Source organism: Thamnophis elegans, chromosome 4 (genome assembly GCF_009769535.1).
Source record: "Thamnophis elegans isolate rThaEle1 chromosome 4, rThaEle1.pri, whole genome shotgun sequence".
NCBI lineage: Eukaryota > Metazoa > Chordata > Lepidosauria > Squamata > Colubridae > Thamnophis > Thamnophis elegans.
Window position 1 is genome coordinate 136,460,852 of NC_045544.1, and position 23,211 is coordinate 136,484,062.

The 23,211-nt window shown below is 44.0% G+C and overlaps 1 protein-coding gene across 1 annotated transcript in view; it reads right to left on the minus strand.

The window, feature by feature from the left end:
- The window catches only part of TBX2 (T-box transcription factor 2), a 60,070-nt gene that overhangs the window by 33,027 nt on the left and 3,832 nt on the right, over positions 1-23,211 (minus strand). Inside the window, exons 2-5 of the mRNA XM_032215321.1 lie at positions 21,307-21,574; positions 8,600-8,746; positions 1,809-1,885; positions 95-264 (exon numbers count right to left, since the gene is read on the minus strand). Coding sequence (XP_032071212.1) covers positions 95-264; positions 1,809-1,885; positions 8,600-8,746; positions 21,307-21,574 — 662 coding nt within the window. The remainder of the gene's footprint in view (positions 1-94; positions 265-1,808; positions 1,886-8,599; positions 8,747-21,306; positions 21,575-23,211) is intronic.

The following is a 23,211-nucleotide window of genomic DNA, read 5'->3' on the forward strand; positions in this document are numbered from 1 at the left end:
GAACCTTCAGAATTAGAACACACCCCATTTGGAGAAGGAATCAGCCCTCCACCCCGTATGGATCCTGCACCCACCCACCCCCAAAGACCCTCACCTCTGCTGTTTCGGTGCACCCGCAAAGGACTGGGAGTTGTCGCCAACGGGGAATGGAGGGATTCTCGCGCTGGGGCAGGTTCGCAAGACGACGCATCGGATTCGCCCCCGTCTCTGTCCTGCTTGCAGGGGTCTTCGTACATCCTCAGGGAAGGCAGAGTCAGCTGCTTCCTTTCGGTGGGGGAAATAAAAGGGGGGAGAGGGACAAGTTTTAATCTTCAGCATCAGCATTTGAGAAGATCCAAGTCTCTCCCCCCCCCCCCGCACTTCCTTCTCCCTCTTCTGTCCAGAATCTGTGGTGCTCCGTTACTCCATCACTCCATCACTTGGACTTCAACTCCCAGAATTCCCCAGATAGCAATTCGAAGATGGGTGGACTTCAACTCCCAGAATTCCCCAGATAGCAATTTGAAGATGGGTGGACTTCAACTCCCAGAATTCCCCAGATAGCAATTCAAAGATGGGTGGACTTCAACTCCCAGAATTCCCCAGATAGCAATTCAAAGATGGGTGGACTTCAACTCCCAGAATTCCCCAGATAGCAATTCGAAGATGGGTGGATTTCAACTCCCAGAATTCCCCAGACAGCAAAGCTGTTGGGAAGGGACCTTGGAGGTCTTCTACTCCAACCCCCTGCTCAAGCAGGAGACCCTTACACCATTTCTGACAAATGGTTGTCCAATCTCTTCTTCAAAAGCCCCAGCCTTGGAGCACCCACAACTTCTGGAGGCAAGTCGTTCCGCTGACGGGAAATTTCACGTTAGTTCTAGGTTAGGTCTCTCTGTGTGCTAATGCAATTACACAAAGCGAATACAGTCCTCGGTTGTATAAACAGACACACAGAATCAAAATCACGCAAAGTATTAGTACCGTTTTATACAGCCTTAGGAAGGCCACACCTGGAATACAGCATCCAGTTTTGATCACCAAGTGACCAAAAAGATGTTGAGAGTTTGGAAAAGGAACTAAAATGATTAAAGGCCTGGAGACTAAAAGATATGAAGAATGGTTGCAGGACTTGGAGTTGGCTAATCCAGAGAAAAGAAGGATTAGGGGAGACATGATAGCAGTCTTCCAGTACTTGAGGGGCTGCCACAAAGAGGTCAATTTATTTTCTCATCCTGCCTTCAGGTGCTTTGGAGAATAGGTTCACCCCCTCTTCTCTGTGGCAGCCCCTCAAATATTGGAAGACTGCTATCATAGCCCTCATAATCTTGTCTTCTCTCTTCTCCTCCCCTTCTTTCCTTTCTCTGCAATTTAATGAGTGAGATATAAATCCAGCAATTGTGACTTGTAAGTCATGTTTACGGCAAGGTGCTATCACAACCCAGGCGGCAGGAGGTTGTTTAATAAACCATGATTAAACCAACCACACTTCAACACCTTGGATGAACACAGTGTTTGATTATAAAGTTGGGTCAAATTCTCTTCTTTTCAGCAAGCTGAAGACGTAATCCAGATAGTAAGGCTGCCCACAAAAGATCTGAGTAAAACACGAATAAGGTTGCAGATAACAACAACAAACTTACAAATACGATTTTGTGAATGGTGGTTCCAGAATTCAGACCACTATAGAGCTTAATCCCGAGGGACTAAATTTAGGTTGGCTAACTAAGGTTAGGAGAAAGTGCAGAAACAAAAATAAAACAACAGCATTTTCCCGTAGAAATCCCACTTTATTGGCAATAAGGAAAAAAAATATATTCTCAATCTACCTTTTTTCTCTCCGTCCATTCCCCGTATCTCGAAATCCTTTTGCAAAGGGATTGTTGTCTATTTTCAGCTGGGTGATCTGAGAAAAATTAAAATAACGTTCAGAAACAGTCAAAGGTCAATCGAGCTGGCCAACTAAGTGAAGTCAAAGTCATACTAGCTACAGATTTGGGAAATAACTGGTAGGGGCTAAAGAGCTGTTGCCCCCCCCCCCGCCTCGAATGGTATGACTGTTGTGTGTTTTTAAATTATGTATTGTTATGTTTTGTCTTTTTTATTTCCTGTTTGTACCCCGCTTCCCTGATTTGAATTGTGAGCCGCCCTGAATCCCCTTCGGGGAAAAGGGCAGCATATAAATGTAATAAAATCCAATCCAAAATCCAATGGGGATTCCTGGTCTTTTTCCCTCCTCTTGACTATTTGTTTAAGCTATTTCAATGCTTTAATACGCTCCCTTTTCGGTGGGGCAGGAGGAAGATTCTTTGCATTCAAAAATTTTCATTTTAAATATGAGTCAAAAATATCCCTCGGAGGTGAGAAAAAGAGGGGGGGTGGGGACTTCAAAGAATATTTTTAAAAATGCCGAATGTGTGGAGACAGACTATGAATGGGGGCGTGCGGTATGTGAGTGTACTTTCATTACAGAGCAATCCTAAGCAAGCTTTTTTAGGATGTCTGCAGGCGTCTTTATTTGCAGCCTCTAAATCAGGACGTGTAGAAAAATCCAGGCACAAAATTCACTAATAAAGGAGAATATTTGTAGCACAGGGTTGAAACGAGGGGTCCTTGGTGCTCTCTGAGCTTGGCTGTTTTCTTGCAGACGTTTCATTACCAAACAAGGTAGCATCATCAATGCTAGAAAGGAAGTGGACTGTGAAGAAGAGGATGAATGTGGAGTTCTTGGTGCTTTCTGAGCTTGGTGGGGTTTTTTTTTACAGACATTTCATTACCAAACTAGGTAACATCATCAGTGCTGGAAGGGAGTGGGGTTTGCGCGTGCGGGGAGAAAAGGAAGACTATAAGTTCTTTGGTGCTCTCTGAGCTTGGTTGTTTTCTTGCAGACGTTTCATTACCAAACTAGGTAACATCATTCGACCTCATAATTTTCCTCCTCCTCCTCCCTCCAAACCCCAATCCCTTTTAGGACTGATGATGTTCCCTAGTTGGGTAATGAAACGTCTGTAAGGAAACCACCAAACTCAGAGAGCACCAAGGACCCCACAATCCTTTTCCTCCTCCTCCTCCTCCTCCTCTTCCTCCTCTTCCTCCTCTTCCTCCTCCTCCTCCCAGCCCTACTCCCTGCATTCATGACCAATTAAAGTGTTCTGTCAAACCATAAGCAGAATGCTTCCTAAAGAAGGGAGCAGACTAACCACAATTGAAGGAAGGGAAGATCTGTGTGTGTTTTCTGATACAAAGATAGACTGCCTTTCTCCATGGGAGTTCAGCTTCCACTTAGCTCTTTCTTGACCTTTCTTAATAACTTTGTTCTTATTATTTCACTGAAAGCAAATCACTATCAAGGTAGGAAATTGCAAAAACTCTTTGTCCTTGGGGTTTGAATGAAATATCAAGAAATTTTGGCTGAGGCATGTTCTTTAAAAGGTAGAGAGAGAGGTCCTGGTCATTTTAAGCCTCTAATCACACCAGTTTAGCTTGTAGGACGAGCCATTAGACTGGAAATCTTGGGGTTTCTGTTAGCCCCCCTCCTTAAAAATTAAAAAAAGGGGAAGATTTTAACCTTTCCTTGCAAGAAACTGCAAACCACTTAGAATAGAATAGAGCTGGGAAGGACCTTAGAGGTCATCTTGTCCAGCCCCCTGATAAATACAGGAAGTCCTCAACTTACGACCGCAATTGAATGCCAACTTCATCTTGCTAAGTGAGACACCCATTAAGTGACTTTTGCCCCATTTCACGACCTTTCCTGCCACAATTCTTAGGCAAATCACTGCAGCGACTAAATTAGCCACACCGTCGTTAAGTGAATCCGGCTTCCCTATTGGCTTGGCTTACCCAAAGGTTGCAAAAGGGGACCACGTGTCCCTGGCAACCATCATCAATAGGACTCAGTTGTCAAGCATCTGACTGTCAATCAGATGACATGACCCGGGAATGCTGCATTGGTCGTAAGCGTGAAAAATGGCCACAGGTTGCGGTTTTCAGTGCTGTTGTAACGCCGGTCACTAAGAGGACAGTTGTAAAGTCAAGGACTATCCTGTATTCCCCCCCTCCCCCGTTTAAAAACAGAATGTTGCAGAAATAGAGACATTTGGATATTTGGATAAGAAGAAATGTTTGGATAGAAGAAAATGCGAATTGCGGGATGGGAGGGGGAGAGGCCCTGGGCTCAGCCTTTTGGGGGGCAAAGGAGGGCGTAGGGTTAAGGTTAGGATTAGGGTTAGGGTCTCCCTTTCACCACCACCCATCTCTGTGCCCGGAGATCTAGAAAAATCGGTTTTACAAGGACTTTTTTTTCCTTCCCATTTTTTTTGCCTCGCCTGGTGGCCTCGTAAATTTGAAGGGCGAAGGCCGTAATCGATTAGCGACCCTACAAAGCAGGGCCCACCGCGGAGAGAAAGCCCCCAAGCGAAAGTGGGAGGAGGGAGACGGGCAATGGGAAAAAAAATCCCCTCTCCTCTCCGAGCCCTTTTTTCCCTGCCAGCGTTTGCAAAAGAAATTTCCCCGCGTCCTTCCTTCGCTCCCGGCTTCCAATTTTTTTTAAATTCCGATCCGATTTCCAGCCGGGGGGTGGGTGGGTTTATTATACCTTGGATCCGGACTTTAATTGAACTTTAAAAACAAACTCAGAGCTTTTCTCTCCCCCCACCCGCCCCAATTTCCTTCCTTCCTTGCTAGAGCTCAGCGCCGCAAATCAAAAACGCGTTTTCCGTAAAAGAGAGGTTTTTCTGCGACACCCAAAAAGCGCTGGGTTTAAATGGGGTTTTTCTTGCGTGTGTTTCAAGAAGGCTGCACACGCCCGACCCGTGTTGGAAAACCGGGATTGGATTCCTACAACCGGGCCAGTTAAAAGACCTGCCCTTGGGGAAACAATTTTGGCTTCGTTTAGATTCTCGGCTGGATCGATTTTACAATTTTAGTGACTGGTTTTTTCAACAGATTGCGTTATGCAAGAAAGCATGTATTTTTCTCGTACATTTTAGTGCGACCTTCTGTAGATCTATGTGTATTGTATGCTACTGTCAATGACTAATTCAGCTTCAACCGCAATAAATACACGGGCAAACAATAGATTCAAACTCCAAAGGAAACCGCTCCAAACTCGATCGCAGAAAATACGACTTCAGCAACAGAGTGGTCAACGCCTGGGATGTTCTACCTGACTCCGTTGTTACTTCCTCTAACCCCCATAGTTTTAACTTTAAACTGGACCTCACCTCCATTCCTAAGAGGTCCATAAAGTGGGGGGGGGCTCATAAGCTCATCAGCGTGCCTACCGTCCCTGTCCTACTGTCCCCATTTATTCGTACCCATTTCCTGTGTTCATGTCTATGTTTATACCTATACCTGTTATCTCGTACAGGTTTGACTAGATAGATAGATAGATAGATAGATAGATAGATAGATAGATAGATAGATAGATAGATAGATAGATAGATAGATAGATAGATAGATAATGATGATGATAGATAGGTAGATAGATAATGATGATGATAGATAGATGATAGATGATAGATAGATAGATAGATAATGATGATAGATAGGTAGATAGATAGATAGATAGATAGATAATGATGATGATAGATAGATGATAGATAGATAGATAGATAGATAGATAGATAGATAATGATGATAGATAGATAGATAGATAGATAGATAGATAGATAGATAGATAGATAGATGATAGATAGATAGATAATGATGATAGGTAGATAGATAGATAATGATGATGATAGATAGATGATAGATAGATAGATAGATAGATAGATAGATAGATAGATAATGATGATAGATAGGTAGATAGATAGATAGATAATGATGATGATAGATAGATGATAGATAGATAGATAGATAGATAGATAGATAGATAGATAGATAGATAGATAATGATGATAGATAGGTAGATAGATAGATAGATAGATAGATAATGATGATGATAGATAGATGATTGATAGATAGATAGATAGATGATAGATAGATAGATAGATAGATAGATAGATAGATAGATAGATAGATAATGATGATAGATAGGTAGATAGATAGATAATAATGATGATGATAGATAGATGATAGATAGATAGATAGATAGATAGATAGATAGATAGATAGATAGATAGATAGATAGATAGATAGATAATGATGATAGATAGGTAGATAGATAGATAATGATGATGATAGATAGATGATAGATAGATAGATAGATAGATAGATAGATAGATAGATAGATAGATAATGATGATGATTGATTGATAGATAGATAGATAGATAGATAGATAGATAGATAGATAGATAGATAGATAGATAGATAGATAGATATTGATGGTTTCGTTTTAGTGTGGTTAGCTGCCCAGAGTGGCCCCGTGGAAGGCAGACAAATTTAATAAATAAAAATAAAGACTTCCCGATTCATGCATTCGGGAAAAGCGTACAACCGAATGTATTCAATCGGCAGCATAAGCTGGTTGGTGTGGGGGGAGAGAATTCAGCCCCCAGTTTTCTACCTCCCTGCCCCTTTTAGCAATAGCAATAGCAGTTAGACATATACCGTTTCATAGGGCTTTCAGCCCTCTCTAAGCGGCTTACAGAGTCAGCATATTGCCCCCAACAGTCCTCATTTCACCCACCTCGGAAGGATGGAAGGCTGAGTCAACCTTGAGCCGGTGAGATTTGAACAGCCGAACTGCACAACTGCAGTCAGATGAAGTAGCCTGCAGTGCTGCATTTAACCACTCCGCCACCTCGGAGGAGAGCCTTCTCGGTAGTAGCTCCGACCCTTTGGAACGATCTCCCCGTGGAGATTCGCACCCTCACCACCCTCCAGACCTTCCGCACAGCCCTTAAAATCTGGCTATCCCGTCAGGCCTGGGGTTAAAGAATGTAACTCACCCCCACCCGAATGGTATGAATGTTGTGTTCTATTCTTAATTATGTATTGTCCTTATGTGTTATTGTCTGTATCCCCCCCCTTTGAGTTGTAAGCCGCCCTGAGTCCCCCCAGGGAAAAGGGCGGCCTATAAATAAATTTTCAAATACTCAAATACTCGGCTCTTTTCCTGTCCCCCCAAATTCAGGGAAAACTGGTCGGGGCTTCCAAGCGGCCCCTTGTCCCAAGTTGGTTAAAGTTTGCAGAATTAAGCTAAAATTAAAGCTGTCGTCGGCACAGACCCATAATCTAACCACGTGTCCTGGTTTCACACATTTAAGCTACGTTTCAATTGGGGGGGGGTTTGAGTAGCTTGGTGGCTCAGAAAAACCAGCCGTCGTTTTAGGAAGTGGCGGGAGTCATGTGAATGCGGACAATAGTTCTAGTCATCCGAGTTGCCATTTCTTGTGGACGTAACTAGTGGATCCTACAATCCTCTATTTATTCTATTATCCTTCCCCCCCCCCATGAGGAAAAAATGAACATTGAAAAATTATATGAAAGCATCTTTTGAAGGTGCTTCTGGAAGATTACATCGATAAAAAAATCAGAAACACTTCTTAAAACTCCTACAGGACAAAAACAACAACAGAAGGATGAAGGGAGGGGTAATTTGTACACACGTATGTATGTATGTATGTATGTATGTATGTATGTATGTATGTATGTAAAGGGTTTCACAGATAAGCTATTCCCTTCCAATATTCATATAGACATATTAAGAGCCAGTTTGCTGGCATGGTTAAGCTGCTGGCCTGAAAAACAGGAGGTGTGAATTCTAGTCCTGCCCGAGGCATCAAAGCTGGCTGGGTGAGTTTGGGTCAATCAACCAGGTGTCTGAGAGTTCTAGTCCCGCCTGAGGCCTGAAAAGCTGACTGGGTGATTTTGGGCCAGTCACCAGGAAATGGTGAGCCTGAAAACCAACTGGGCAACTTTGAACCGGTCACCAGGAGACAGGGAGTTCTAGTTGCACCTCGGGTTTCCGGAGACTTTGGGCCAGTCCCTTTCTTTCAGCCCATTCCACCTTACAGGGTTGTTCTTATTGGGGGGAAATAGGAGGAGGAGGAAGGAGTATTGGAAATGTTCGCTGGCTTGAGTTACCTATAAGGTAGCAATAAAGGCAGGATACAACTGAAATAAATAAATATATAGCCAGCCCTGCACATTAGATATTTAAGACCAGAAGCTCTGCCTCCAGTCAAAAATCGTAGAGCAGGGATTAGATTTCTCTTTCTTAATATCAGCCTTAAACTCCACTTTGACGGGGTGTGTTACTTGTTCCAAATTCTTGAACTTTTTTTAAAAATAGAAGGAAACTGAGATTAGATTTCTCTTTCCCTAATACTAACTTTACACTCCGCTTTGATGAGGTGACTACCTGTCCCAAATTCTTGGTCTTAAAAGAGAGGAGGGAGGGAGGAGCAGAGGGAGAGGGAGGAAGGGAGGGAGAGAGAAGGAGCAAAAAGAGACAAATCCTGGAAGCTTAAAGCTGGATGGAACTTCCGCGGATCATGGCAGTCTATCTTGAATTACCTATCGGAAATCTTTTACTGTTTTGGCCGGTTCGGTTTTCAAATCTAGCCCCTTTGGAAGTAAGAGTTGAAAGTATAGGGGAAGCGGGCGGGGGGATTAACCAGGAAACACCCCTCCCTCAACTCTTAACCCCCCCCCCCCAACCCAAGTGCTTACCTTGTCATTTTGGTAAGCGGTCACCGCGATGAAGTCGGTTTCGGGGAACACGTATGTTCGGAAAGTGCTGTAGGGTAACTTGAGGATGTCATTCGCTCGGACTATGTGGAACCTCGGCTGGTACTTATGCATGGAATTGAGGATCGTCTGTAAAGGAAGCGGGGAAGAAGAAGAAACGGGTTAAAAGCTAGGAAAAGAGGAAAAGGGGGGAGGAGAAAATCCAAACTTCTTTTAAGCACCTTGTGTGAAACTATCACATAGATAGATAGATAGATAGATAGATAGATAGATAGATAGATAGATAGATAGATAGATAGATAGATAGATAGATAGATAGAGACAGACAGACAGACAGACAGACAGACAGACAGACAGACAGACAGAAAGACAGAGGCAGGCAGGCAGGCAGGCAGGTAGGAAGGATGATAGATAGATAGATAGATAGATAGATAGATAGATAGATAGATAGATAGATAGATAGATAGATGATAGATAGATAGATAGATAGATAGATAGATAGATAGATAGATACAGAGATAGATACAGAGATGAGAGAGAATAAATAGATATATATAGATAGATAGATGATAGATAGATAGATAGATAGATAGATAGATAGATAGATAGATAGATAGACAGACAGACAGACAGACAGACAGGAGAGAGAATAAATAGATATATAGAGATAGATTAGATAGATAGATAGATAGATAGATAGATAGATAGATAGATAGATAGATAGATATGAGAGAAAGAATAAATATATAGAGAGAGATTAGAGATAGATAGATAGATAGATAGATAGATAGATAGATAGATAGATAGACAGACAGACAGACAGACAGACATGAGAGACAGAGAAAGAATAAATAGATATATATATAGAGAGAGAGATGATAGAGAGAGAGAGAGAGGGAGAGGGAGGGAGGGAGGGAGTTATGGTTGTAGATGTAAATGTAAATGTAGATGTGGATATATGGATGGATGGATGGATGGATGGATGGATGGATAGATGATAGCTAGATAGCTAGATAGCTAGATAGCTAGATAGCTAGATAGCTAGATAGCTAGATAGCTAGATAGCTAGATAGCTAGATAGCTAGATAGATAGATAGATAGATAGATAGATAGATAGATAGATAGATAGATAGATATAAGAGAGGGAAAGAATAAATAGAGATTAGAGAGAGATAGGTAGGTAGATAGGGATACGGATAGGGATGGGTGGGTGGATAGGTAGGTAGGTAGATTGATTATCCAGACCTCTTTTAAGCATCGCTGTGTGAAACTATCACACTCTTTTACACACACACACACACACACAAACACAAACACACACCTGCTGATTATTTTGTTTTTACTCTGGGGGAAAATCCCACCGCATCCTTCCGCCCCCACCCCCCAAGTAAAGTTAGAAAAAAAAACCACCCTTATTTTGGAGAAGGAAAACAAAGGAGACCTTATGATCAAATACGTTCATAGTAACGTTACTAAGGATGATTTGGTGCCGCTTGTGGGGAGATGTAGAAATTGGATGCATCCATAAAATGATTTTGCTGGGGGGGGGTGGGGGTAGAAAAGGCAGAGAGAAAAATTCCGAGGGAGACAAAGCCAGTTCCGAGAGAGGGAATTGTTGTCTCGTGTTTTGTTTTGTTTTTTGTTTTAGTGGGGGGAAAAAATAAATGGAAGAGCAAGAAGTAAAAAGCTTTGTTTTAAAACGGCTGGCCCAGGTAAGGGACGTTAGGAAAAAGGGGGGGGGCGTTTAGGGAGCTTCCTCGGGAGTAAAGCTTTAGAAATTGAGGCTCAAATATGCTTTGCTTTGGGTTTAAACCAGAGAAACCTCACATTGCTTGGTGTGCTTCTATGATACACAACTGGCTTTTTAAAAAAAATTTATATATTTATGATTAGGAATTATGGGGCAGGAAAATGGGATAAAGAGAACAAATAGACCTGAAACCTAAGATACTTTTCTTGGGCATACTTCCAGGAAATTATAATAAGGGTAACACACATATTTGGTTCTACACATTCTAAAAGCAGCTGGGATCGCATATGCACAATGCTGGAAAAACCCAGAATGATATTCTAATAATAATAATAATAAAAAATCTGGAATGTGCAGAGATGGATAGAGTAACCCTAAAAATTAAAGGAAAAGAAGATTCGGACTATTTCATAACATGGGAACTATTCTATAACTGGTTAAATGACAGATATTGAGGTTAGAGGAGTGGGATTAGGTGAAAAATGGCTTACAGGAGAAAGAAAAACAGATGAGTAAATATGTTTGACGGTTATATAATCGATACTATAGTGGAAGATAATATATGCTATGATATGATTGATATTTTCGCATACTTGTTTATATATTACCGCCTATTTGATTATACATATATGATTATAATGACGATGATGATGTTTGAATGCTTGTATGGACACCTAGCACGCTGCTCAACATAGGAAGGAAATGTATGTCATAAAAAAATAAAAATATTTTTTTAAAAAATAAGGAATTATTGTTCAGCTCGACTAACAAGTACAGTGGGGATCAGAATTTCCAAGCAAAGTGGCCATTCAGGGAATGATGCCCAAATGGAATTCTCTTTTTGTTAAGCCAATTGAAGTTGTTAAGGGAATCCACCCTTCCCCTCTTGATCTATAGAATGATGATCCCTTTGCAACTGTGGGTCGTAAGTGTGAGGACCGGTCACAAGTCACATTTTTTCAGGGCCCTTTGTAGCTCTGAATGGGTTGATAATTGAACCTGTGTTAGGGGAGTTTAAGAGATGGTTTTCCTGTGCTCCAGGCCAGGAACAGAGTTCTGTATTTCATATTTCTTTTTCTCTAGCGTTTTTACACCCCCGCTCCCCCCCAATCCCCAGGCCCAAACCCCACCAAAGCTCAGCAAGGAATTGAGTCCAAAACCTCAATCTGTCAAGCTTTACTCGTGAGGAAGTCCCCTAAACTTCTCCCTGCCCTTAAATAGAGAAATAAAATGTTAAAAATCGATCCAGAATTATACCCAGTAACAAAACCAAGATTAATACGAATAATTCTGACCGTTTAAAAGTAGGTAGGGAAAAGTCCCAGTTTCTCGGGGGAGGGGGAACAGTTGGAAGCCCCCTCCCCTCCTTTATGGGCTCCCATGGAAATCCATAGGTCTGTCAAAAGGACTTTTTGCTGGTTACACCCTCAAAACACCCACGTCTTTTGGTCATCCCGACGGGCCGCTCAAACGTTTGACTCCACAGTCAATCGGAGTGAACCAACAGAAACCCGCTTCTTTGCTCGCGGCCTCCCTAAGGCGCTAGTCCTCCGCATCTCTGCTACAGCCAACCCAACCGACAAACAGCGAGCCGCAGGAATTCCAATCCGACAACCCCGCCCACACGTTCTCAGGCGGGTGTTTCACCGGAACTGGTTTGAAACGAAGAGGGGAGCGCATTTCCCCCCCCCCCAACTTTTCCATTTTCCACGGAAATCGGATCGGCCGGAGATCTCCGGAACCAAAGCAGATCCGTTTGGATCTAAGATCCTGGCGAATAAGAGAACGCCGATGTTCTGCAACGACGCCAGTTGGTTTGGTCTCCCTTTTGGGCGAAGAGAAGAGCGCGGCGCAGAGCGAGCGATCCTAAAACTTAGCTCGGGGGATCGAGAGGGAGAGAAGGAGCCGATCCACCGGTCTGGGAACCGCCTTGCTCTCCCGAAGAAGTTGAAGAAAAAGGGCGCTACTCCCCAACTCTTGTGTGCTTCTTCCCTCTTCTAACCGGCTCGGATCTCTTAAAAGGGGGACAGGGACAGATACGGCAGTTCATTTCCAGGTGGAAGGAAGGAAGGAAGGAAGGAAGGAAGGAAGGAAGGAAGGAAGGCTGGCAGGCAGGCTTGGATCTCTTAAAAGGGGGATAGGGGTAAATACGGGCAGTTCATTTCCAGTTGAAAGGAAGGAAGGAAGGAAGGAAGGAAGGAAGGAAGGAAGGAAGGAAGGAAGGAAGGAAGGAAGGGACAGAGACACAGACACAGAGGGACAGAGAAAGAATAAAGATAGATTAGATAGATAGATGGATGGGTGGATGGATGGATAGATAGATAGATAGATAGATAGATGATAGATAGATAGATAGATAGATAGATAGATAGATAGATAGATAGATAGATAGATAGATAGATAGATAGATAGATAGATAATCATCAACCACGCAAACGATCTACGGAGACTAATTACTGCCCATTGGATTCCCGAGCCACAACGATCCATAGGCGAATTCAGTCAGGTTCACTCCTTCTGGGACAGAAGCCCAGGTTACTAGTTCGGCTACTAGTTCGAATTGGGGAAGATGGGACTTGTAGTCTCATCAGTCCCGAAGAGGCCTGGATGGAGCAGTGAGAGCTGCCCTAATTATTTGGCGCAGGGTTCCCTTCTGAAAATTAAGAGGCGTGGGTGGGTTTCCAAGCGACAAGCAAAATCTCTAAGTGACTCGGAAGTCAGGCCCTGCGACCCGAACGAAGGATCCGGGAATCTAAGGATCCGGGAATCCAAGGATCCTTAAAAGCAATCCGTTTCCAATCAGATCTACTTGCTTCTGGAAACGCCGTCGAAGATTAACGTTCAAGTTACACCCCAAACTTATCTAATGGCTCGCCATGGACCTCCTGAACATCCAGGCCTAAAACACGGAGACACATTCACGCGTGCAAAGAGCGAACCGAAGGAAGTCAATCTCAAACCAGGCGCTATTGGATTACTAGATCAAGATCACCAAGTGATTTTCAGAAGGATCTCGACGCCTCCCCATTTTGGACTCCCAGAATAATAATAATTATTTATATTTATATCTGCAGCATTTCACCACCCATTATTTTTGAAACGCCACTCTTAAATCACTCCGAAGTCGGTCCCTTTCTTGAGTTGCTAATTCATTTAAACCGAATTCACAGCGGATTTAAATGAACTGGAAGCCCCAGTATTTCAAACCATTTCATTTTTTTTACAAGGTACATTTCTCTCTCCCTCTTCCTCTCCTTCTCTCTCTCTCTCTCTCTCTCTCTCTCTCTCTCTCTCTCTCTCTCTCACTCACTCACTCTCTCTCTGTGTGTGTGTTTTTGTGTGTGTGTGTGTTTGTGTGTTTGTTTGTGTGTGTGTGTGTGTGTGTGTGTGTGTCTAATTCCTCCGAAGGAAGCTTCCGTGAACTTCAAAAAGAGGCTTTCACTTAAATCACTTTAAGAAGAATTCCAGCCTCTGTTGCCAATAGATGCGACCCGGCTTATAATTCGAATTAAAGGACTAGGTGGGATCAATCCTAAAACGGAGGCGCTTCATAAACAGATTGAGCTCGCCTTACTCGAGTTGGAAGCCGAGGACCTCTTCTTGAGGGGTTTTATTTATTCAATTTTATTTATTCGATTTATACAACCTATCATCTCGCCAATGCGACTCTAGGCAGCCGCACATATTGTGCTTGTGTTCCCAACACGTTTCACCTCTACGGGTGGGTCCGATCAACTCATTATTCTGATTTCACAAGGGCGGATCTCGAATCTGGCTACAAACTGCTCGGTTAAAATACGGCCAAGTTAGACCGTGGTTAGATTAGGCTACCGTAAGACTGTTGGAATTACAAGAAGGAAAATAATTTAGGCTGGCTCCCAGCTCAAGCTTATCTCTTACTCCAGGTCCTGTTAAAAAAGATTTTTCCCAGGCCTGAGTCCAAAAATCAGGCTAGGTTAAAATATGGCCAAGTTAGATCGTGGTTTAGGCTAGGATGGGAATAACACTGGTGGTGTTACAAGAAGGAAAATAATTTAGGCTGCTCCCAGCTCAGGCTTATCTCTTACTCCAGGTACTATTTTAAAAAGTTGTCTTGAGTCCAGAAATCAGGCTAGGTTAAAATATGGCTAAATTAAACTGTGGTTTAGGCTACCGTGGGAATAAGACTGGTGGTGTTACAAGAAGGGAGGGAGGGGAGAATATTAGGTCAGGATTCTCTCTTCCTCCAGGTATTGTTCAAAAGATTTGAGTCCAAAAATCAGAGGAAAGGAAGAGATGGCGCGTTGCCCCCCCCCCCAACAACCCAGGTCCTCATTTTACGGACCTCGGAAGGATGGAAGGCTGAGTCAACCTGGTCACGAGGAAGCGGGGCCTCGACTCCAGAAATAACAATACACACGCCAGTTAAACTCGGAGACTCGGGATTTCAGCTCCGTTTTAAGCCGCGAACCTGCTCTGAAGTTTTAGTATGGGAAAACGCTTTCCAATTGCGATCGATTTCCGTTCAAACCAAAGGGGCCTCGCTTCTGATTTATTATGGGATGGAGAGCGGAAAGTCTTGAGCCTGACCCTTTCCTTGCGAAGCACAAGCAGCGCGTCGGAACGGCTGTTGCGAATTGCACGCGTTAAAGAAATTGCTTTTTAAACTCTTGACGTTAAAATCTATATTGAAGCCGGCGGGGATAATAAGCCTCGCGGGAACGAACGGGTCCCGGTCCTCGCGAGGGAGATCCACTCGCAATTGCCGCTTCCTAGTCTCAAATTCTTTTTTGGGGGGAGAGGATCAATCCCAAATCCTAGTTGCCCAAGGGTCTGTTTGATTTCCTTAGTAAAAGTAAAGGTTTCCCTTGCACATATGTGCTAGTCGTTCCTGACTCTAGGGGGCGATGCACATCTCCGTTTCAAAGGCGAAGAGCCAGCGCTGTCCGAAGACTTCTCCGTGGCAGGCAAGACTCGACGCAGGGAACGCTGTTCCCTTCCCACCAAAGGTGGTTCCTATTTTTCTACTTGCATTTTTTACGTGCTTTCGAACTGCTAGGTTAGGAGAAGCTGAGACAAGTAACGGGAGCTCACTCCGTTACCCGGCGCTAGGGATTCGAACGGCCGACCTTTCTGATCGACAAGCTCAGCGTCCGGTTGATTTCCTTACTCGCAAGTAAACCCCTCCACGAGCAATTACTCTGGTCACCCTGGAGCCACACCCTTATCCTCGCCGATACAGTTTTATTAGCCGTTTAATAGGATGGCGTGCTTAAGGAATATTCGTAATATTCCTAATAAGACCCCTCAAGACCCGGATTGCGTTTCCTGGGGGGGGGAGCCCTCTCACCAAGAAGCGTCCTAAGGCAAAGGGCAAAGTCCCAACGACCGACTCACGAGGAGGCGTTGTCGACCCATCCAAACGAAAAGCCACACAACAGGGTAATACAACACAATCGGAAAAAATAATCGGGGGGGGGGGACAAAAAGGAGCCGCGCTGAATTCTACGCCTTCCCCGTTTGCAAGCACCCCTTTACTCGATCTGCGGGTAACTCTTCCCCCTCCTCTCTTTCACGCCAGCTCCCTAAAAGCAAATTTCTTTAGAAAGGGGAGGGGGGTTTCCCCTGTGGCAAGCTCAGGCCGCCTTCCACTCTTGTTGGGGGGGGGGGAACACGCCGGGCTTTGGAATCAACGAGATCCTTTGCGCCCCGCTTGGTTCATTCGGATGATTCTGGATTTCCTTTTTTCTTTTGCCACGGGGAGGCAAAAGGCTTTTCACCCTGGCAAATATCAGGGGTTGAATCTTTAGAGGCCTTTAGAAAAAAGGCTCCGCCGTTTTTCTCCTCCTCCCCCTGTCCCCCCCCTCCCACCTCGGAGCATATGAGGCTCATAGTTTGGGACGCGATCCAACTCAGGGACAAGTTCAAGGCGAGATTCCTGCGCTCAGTTGAAAGGCAAGAGGCCTTTGGAAGGAGTTGAGGTGGTGAGGAAGGAAGGAAGGAAGGAAGGAAGGAAGGAAGGAAGGAAGGAAGGAAGGGGATGGAGGAGAGACAAAGAGGAGATGAAGAAAAGAAGGTAGGGAATAGGGAATTGGTGGGGAAAGAAGGAAGAAAGGACAGAAAGAAAGGAAAGGGGAGAGGCAGGGAGGAAGGGAGGAAGGGAGGGAAGGGAGGAGAGAGGAAATGAAGGAAAGAAGGGAGGGAGGAAAGAAAGAAGAAAGGGAATGGAGGACACAAAAAGAGGAGAGGAAATGAAGGGAAGGAAGGAAGGAAGGATGGATACATGTTGGTAACCGGACCTGCACTAAATCGATCCCTGCCCTTCAAATGACCATTTCTCTACTGGTTCCATTGAGACCCCACGAGTCCGAATTCCCACCACCCACTTTTCTCTCCCTCCCACGCAAAGCCAACGATTATTCCCTGCTAAGATCGCCTTCATCCAGTGGGATAATCCTGATGATGGTGGTTGTGGCGGGGTGGGGGATCTTTAAGGAAGACTCCTCTTCCCCCCCCACGACCGACCCTCCCCACCCCAAATCCAAAGAGGCCCAGGAGGGCGAAGAGGAAAAAGAGAGAGAGAGAGAGAGACCTTTACCCTTTACAGTAGTACATTAACCGTCTCATCCCTGCAGGCAATTTCTCTCTTTCTGCTGCAGGCTTCGAGGTCCTGAATCCCACCTTTCCCCCCAAAGATATGACTTTTAACTGGGGGCGGGCGGGGGAGGGAACAGGGAAAAACTGACCGGGGAACCACCACGCGTGGCTGCGCCTGTAAAGCAGAGGCAGACCACCACCACCCCCTCCCAAGCGTTAAAATGTGGATTTTGCTCTCTTCTGCCATCTCTCAAAGGTGTTTTTTCAAAAGGAAGTTTTTCCTTGAAGACGTTTCGCTTCTCATCCAAGGGAAGCTTCTTCCATTCTGAAGCCTCTTGAGGATGAGAAGGGAAAGGACTTTCAAGGAAAAACAACGAAAGTCCGGTTGTCTTTCCCCCAAAAGCCTCTTGGATAATCTGGGACGAGGGGAACTCTCCCCAGACCCACATCTCTTCAGTCACCCGATCCTTTATTATGGGAAATGGAGTAGCCCTTTCAGGGATCCTGTCCCTCCTGCAAGCTTTTCGCATGGGGGGGGGGGTTGGGTTGTTGTTGCAAAGAGGCCTGAGCTGAATTTCCACCTGGCCGGAAAATTAGGAAAGGCGGTTTCACTAACTTCAACGTGAAAGGCGCTCAATTCTCACAAGCCCACGGAAAAAGCTAGTTGTGCATATTCCACGAGAGGAAAATTAAATGTATAGCAAAACTGGGTAGGCTGGGATTCCCCCACCCCCACCCCCAATTCTGGCTCACAAGCTGTATATATCTCCCCGGAACTTAAAATATATTATCCACTTAGCTTTCCTTAGCCTCTGCTACCATCATCGGAGTGTAAAAGCTACCATTGAAGAGGTATCTGCCTTTATACATCATTGATCAATTTGGCCATTGATAGGCCCATCCTGCCTCTCCTTTTATAACTACACCTGGAACTCATCTTTTTAGGTTTTGTGTGTGTGTGTGTCTGTAGACACGCACGTACACACACACACACACACACACACACACAGAGGATCCTGTTAGAAGTAGAGCGGGACTTGTGGTGTCCAGGATCACAACCTAGCCTTTTGCTTCCCTTCACCCCCTTTTTTTTCCTAAGATACACCTGTAATTCAGCTTTCTTTATTCCCTTTCCCGGAGGGGGAGAGGGGAAAAAAGACCTTTTCATAACCTCTTAAAGTGAGTTTAAAAGGAGGTCAAGTTATAACACAACAAACGAAGTCGAGATTTATGGAAATAATTCCTCCTCCTTGCCTGAAACGTCTAAGTGATTTTAATGAATAAGGTCTTTTTTTAAAAACTATTTTTCTCCTGCCCTGCCTAGATTCCTTCAGATGCGCCCATTACTGTTCTTTCGCAGCAAGATAAAATATAAAAATAAAAGTATTTGTTTCCTGCTCCCTCTCCCTCTTTCTTTCTCTCCCTCCCTTTCTCTCCCCCTCTTTCTCTCTCTTTCCCTCTTTCTCCTTCTCTCTCTCTCTCTCTTTTGATACTCCGAGGTCAAACAGGTCGAAGGCTGCTTTTGTATTTCATTTGATTTTCAACAGGGCTTCCTTGAGGCAGAAAAGCATTTTTAAATATATATATTTTAATACCGATAGACGGTGGCAAAAAGTTTACTGTAAATGTGGCATAATTTCATTTAAGGGGTTTTATTCCCAGGTCCGAGAGTTGCTGTGCGCACAAAAACAGCGAGGTTACAGTCTAATATCAGTATGTATGTATGTATGTATGTATGTATGTATGTATGTATGTAATATATATTCATACATTGTGCCTTTTCAATGTGTGTGTATGTGTGTGTTATATATACTGTATTTATATACAGTATATATAACATACATCAGAATTTATGTATGTATGTATGCATGTATGTAATATATATTCATACATTATGCCTTTTCAATGTGTGTGTGTGTATGTTATATATACTGTATTTATATACAGTATATATAACATACATCAGAATTTATGTATGTATGTAATATATGTTCATACATTATGCCTTTTCAATGTGTGTATGTATGTATGTATGTTTTATACAGTATATATAACATACATCAGAATTTATGTATGTATGTAATATATATTCATACATTATGCCTTTTCAATGTGTGTGTATATGTGTGTTATATATACTGTATTTATACCGTACATACATCAGAATTTATGTATGTATGTATATATGTATGTATGTATGTATGTATGTATGTATGTAATATATTCATACATTGTGCCTTTTCAATGTGTGTATGTATGTATATACTATATATATGTAGTATTTATACCATACATACATCAGAATGTACGTATGTATGTAATATGTATTTATGCACTGTGCCTTTTCAATGTATGTATGTATGTATGTATGTATGTATGTATGTATGAATGTATGTATGCCTGTAGACATATACATATTTATATTTTGTGCCTTTTCAATGTATGTATGTATGTATGTATGTATGTATGTATGTATGTATGTATGTATGAATGAATATTGTGCCTTTCCAACCGGATTCCTGGGGGCAGAATCCAGTTTTCAAATGCCTCCTATCGGCTCAGCCTCAAATGCCACTGTCCCAAATCCAGTTTGGCAACTTCCGGAACGCATTTTTCCCCACCGCAGGATATGTATAAGAGGGTGGGATGGGAGTCCCCAGCCCCCTTCTGCCATTTGGAAGCAATTGGGGGGGGGAGGAAGCGCTTAAAGACACCTTACAACGAACAGCGATCCCTTGGCTAAATTTCTCTCTCTTTCCTGACCCCGCTTTACGACTTGGCTTCGGCTGACTTTCCGAGAAGGAACGGGCTTCTCCCCGAGAGCCGGGAAAAAAATAAAAATAAAAATCCGAAAATCCCTCCTCCCCCGCGGTGTCAACTCTTATCTGCTGGCTCCCTCGGCCGGCAGTCGGAGCCACATTCACGGATCCTCGGGGCGGGGGGGGGGGGGATCGCTTCCGAATTAAACATTTGCGGGCGATTTTTCTCTCCCACCCCTTCACTCAGTCCTCCGCCAATCTTTCTGCAGAGAGATTCTTTTATTTAAAAAAAAAACTGTTGATCCGAATGGGGCTTTTCGCTTACCTAACTAACTACAGTCCCCTGTGAATCTAAATTGCCGGAGAACTGCCGGTAATTTAATATTTCTATCGGCGTTTGTTTTTTTCCCCAGCAAGCGACGGTTGCTTGGAAGAATACCTCGGGGTTATTTTATTTTATTTTTTGCATCGGAATTGGGGTGCTGGAATTGAAAGCCACGCGGGGTACGCGAAAGAGAATCGGAAGGGGGGGGTCTTCTCTCTCTCTCTCTCTCTCTCTCTCTCTCTCTTTGTGTTTGTGTGTTTGTGTGTCTGTGTGTGTGGTATTCGTTTATTTACTACTTCCCTCGGGCCCCCCACCCAACTTAGCTTAGGAACGCGGCTTGCTCTGAACTTTAAGCTCCCGATAAGAGAGAAAGGAGGCCGCGTGGATTTATTGCTTCGTGATAAGATATTCTCTCCCCCCCCCCGCATCGGAATCGGGCGACTGGGGTGGAAGAAAATCCCCAGGTAGAAGCAGTTTGAAAGTTGCCTCCTTCCCCAGACAGAAAGAGGAGACGCGCAAACTTTTTATCCTGCGCAAATATTTATGCAAAGATCCTATCACAAGATCCTTGTAAGAGCGTCGTTCTTTTATGCACCTAGGTTTCCTGTGTCGCGAAGGCTGGAAAATACTAAGGGGGAAAGATCCTGGGCTCTCGGGGCCCGAACTAGGAACAAGGACCTCAGCTGCCAGTGGCGGGACGCCCACACACCCACACAATCTCTGAGCCGAGATCCTGCACCCCGGGCTCTTTTTAAGAAAGGGCCTTTCAGAGGGGACGAAAAGGCGGCGCCCGCCTGCCCGCGCTCCAGTTCCCAATGGAGTGATTATCTGAAGATAGAGACACGTGTCAATGGCGTAGGATTCCCCGAAAGAGCTAAAAGGAGAGGCGAAGGAGGGAGGGAGGGGAAAAGAAAAAAAAGGAAGGAAGGCAAAAAAGAAGGAAAGGAGAAAGGGAAGGGAGGAAGGGAAGGAGGGAGGAAAGGGAAGGAGACAGAGAGAAAAAGAGAAACAGAAAAAAAAGAAGGCAAGAAGGAAGGGAGGGAGGAAGAAGGGAGGAAAGGAAGGAGAGAAAAAAGAGGAAAGGAAAGAAAAGAATGGAAGAAAATAGTAAGCAAAGGAAGGAAACAAAGAGGGAGGCAAGAAGGAAAGAAAGAAAGAAAAGAAGGAAAGAAGGGAAGGAAGGAAGGAAGGAAGGAAGGAAGGAAGGAAGGAAGGAAGGCAGGAAGGAAGGAAGGAAGGAAGGAAGGAAGGAAGGAAGGAAAGTTGGTTGCCCACTTACAAATCCATGCTTGTCCGATATATTATTGGTGAGCTTCAGTTTATGGAAGGCGACCGGTTTGGCCATCCACTGCTCCCCCGTGGCGGGACTGTCCGGATGGATGTACATCCTCTTCGGCATCTCCGGGTCGGCTTTGCCGGCCACCATCCAGCGCGAGTTGTGGAACTTGTAGCGACAATCATCCGCGGCCACAATATCCATCAGCAAAATGTACTTGGCTTTCTTATCCAGGCCGCTGACCCGCACTTTGAAGGGGGGAAACATCCGTCTGGAGGCGCACAGAGAGAAAGAGAGAGGGAGAGAGAAAGGCAAATAACGCTCAGCGCAATCCAAAGGCAGCGGTGGTGGTTATTATTATTATTATTATTATTCATAACTTTATTGTGAATAATCGTGTCATCCTTTGTAAGCCCTGCGACGCACCTGTCGACCAGGCCCAAGATAAGCCAAGATGGTTATTGTCTCTAGTACAGGGGTCTTCAAACTTGGCAACCTTAAGACTCGTGGACTTGAAACTTGAAGACAACCATAACAACAGAAAAGGAAGAGAGGAGGAGAGGAGAAGAGAGGAAAGGGGAGAAAAGGAAGAAAGAGGAAAGGAGAGGAAGGAGGGAAGGGATAGAAAGAGAAGGCGAGAGGATAGGAGGGGGAAGAGGAAGAGAGGCGTAGGGGAGAGGCAAGGGAAAAAGGAAAGGGAAAGGAGAGGAGGAAGGAAGGAAGGAAGGAAGTAGGGAAGGGAGGGAGGGTGAAAAGAGAAGGAAAAAAAACAGTGTGGTGATAACACAAAATAGATGTATGGGATGGCAAGCAAAGCAACCCAGAATGCATATTTTAATCCTTTCTAACAAATACGATAAAGATAAATAAGAACAATAACTGTGTGAATGTATACCTGTAACTATCTAGAAGAGAATCAAAATAAAAATAAACTTTTTTTTTAAAGCTCTGCTGGCTGGAGAATTCTGGAAGTTGAAGCCCACAAGTCTTAAGGTTGCCAAGTTCGGGGACCCCAAAGGTCCCAAGTCTCTACAAATATCCTGCTCATTCCAGGCTGGTCTTAACGCAATGGGCCTGATGGGCCCTTGCCCGTGGGCCCCACGAGCATAAGGGGCCCCATAATAATCTGTGGCTGTTAACCCTTCCACGCACCCTGCTCCATCTAAACACCGCAACGTGTATGGCTTGCTGAGTGTTCCTGTCTTTTTCAAGTCTTCTGCGCATTGTTCCAATGTCTATCGCGTTGATTAGTCGTTCTTGCCTATTTTTAATGTCCCAACACCGGTTTTGTTGGAAGGACCCACACAATAAATATAAGTTTCATTTTATTGAATATATATATCCCAATATTGAATATATATATCCCAATATATTGAATATATATATCCCAATATATTCAAATCCCAATAAGGGTATGGCTAGCTGATGAGAGCTAAATAGCTTGAAATAGATCTATACTAGTCTCCCTTTATTTATTTATCAGCACAAATAAAAAACAAATATATGTATGTATGTATGTATGTATGTATGTATGTATGTATGTATGTATGTATGTATGTATATATATACATCTGCCTTAGAGGCAATACAGCACAGGCTCGATTCCCAGTAAGGGTATGGCTAGCTGATGAGAGCTAAATAGCTTGAAATAGATCTATACTAGTCTCCCTTTATTTATTTATCAGCACAAATAAAACACACACACACACACACATATATATATTCCTGTGAGTAGTTGGATTAGGGGGCCCCAGTACACCGCTTTTCGGGGTGGGGGAGCGCTCCATAATGCTGTCAAGAGGGCTCTGGCTCATTCCCGTCCCGATGGCGTCCCCCTGCCTATTATACAGCACCCCATTTTAAAACAAAAATTGGAGGAGACAAGGTTTATTCCCGAGTAACATGCCT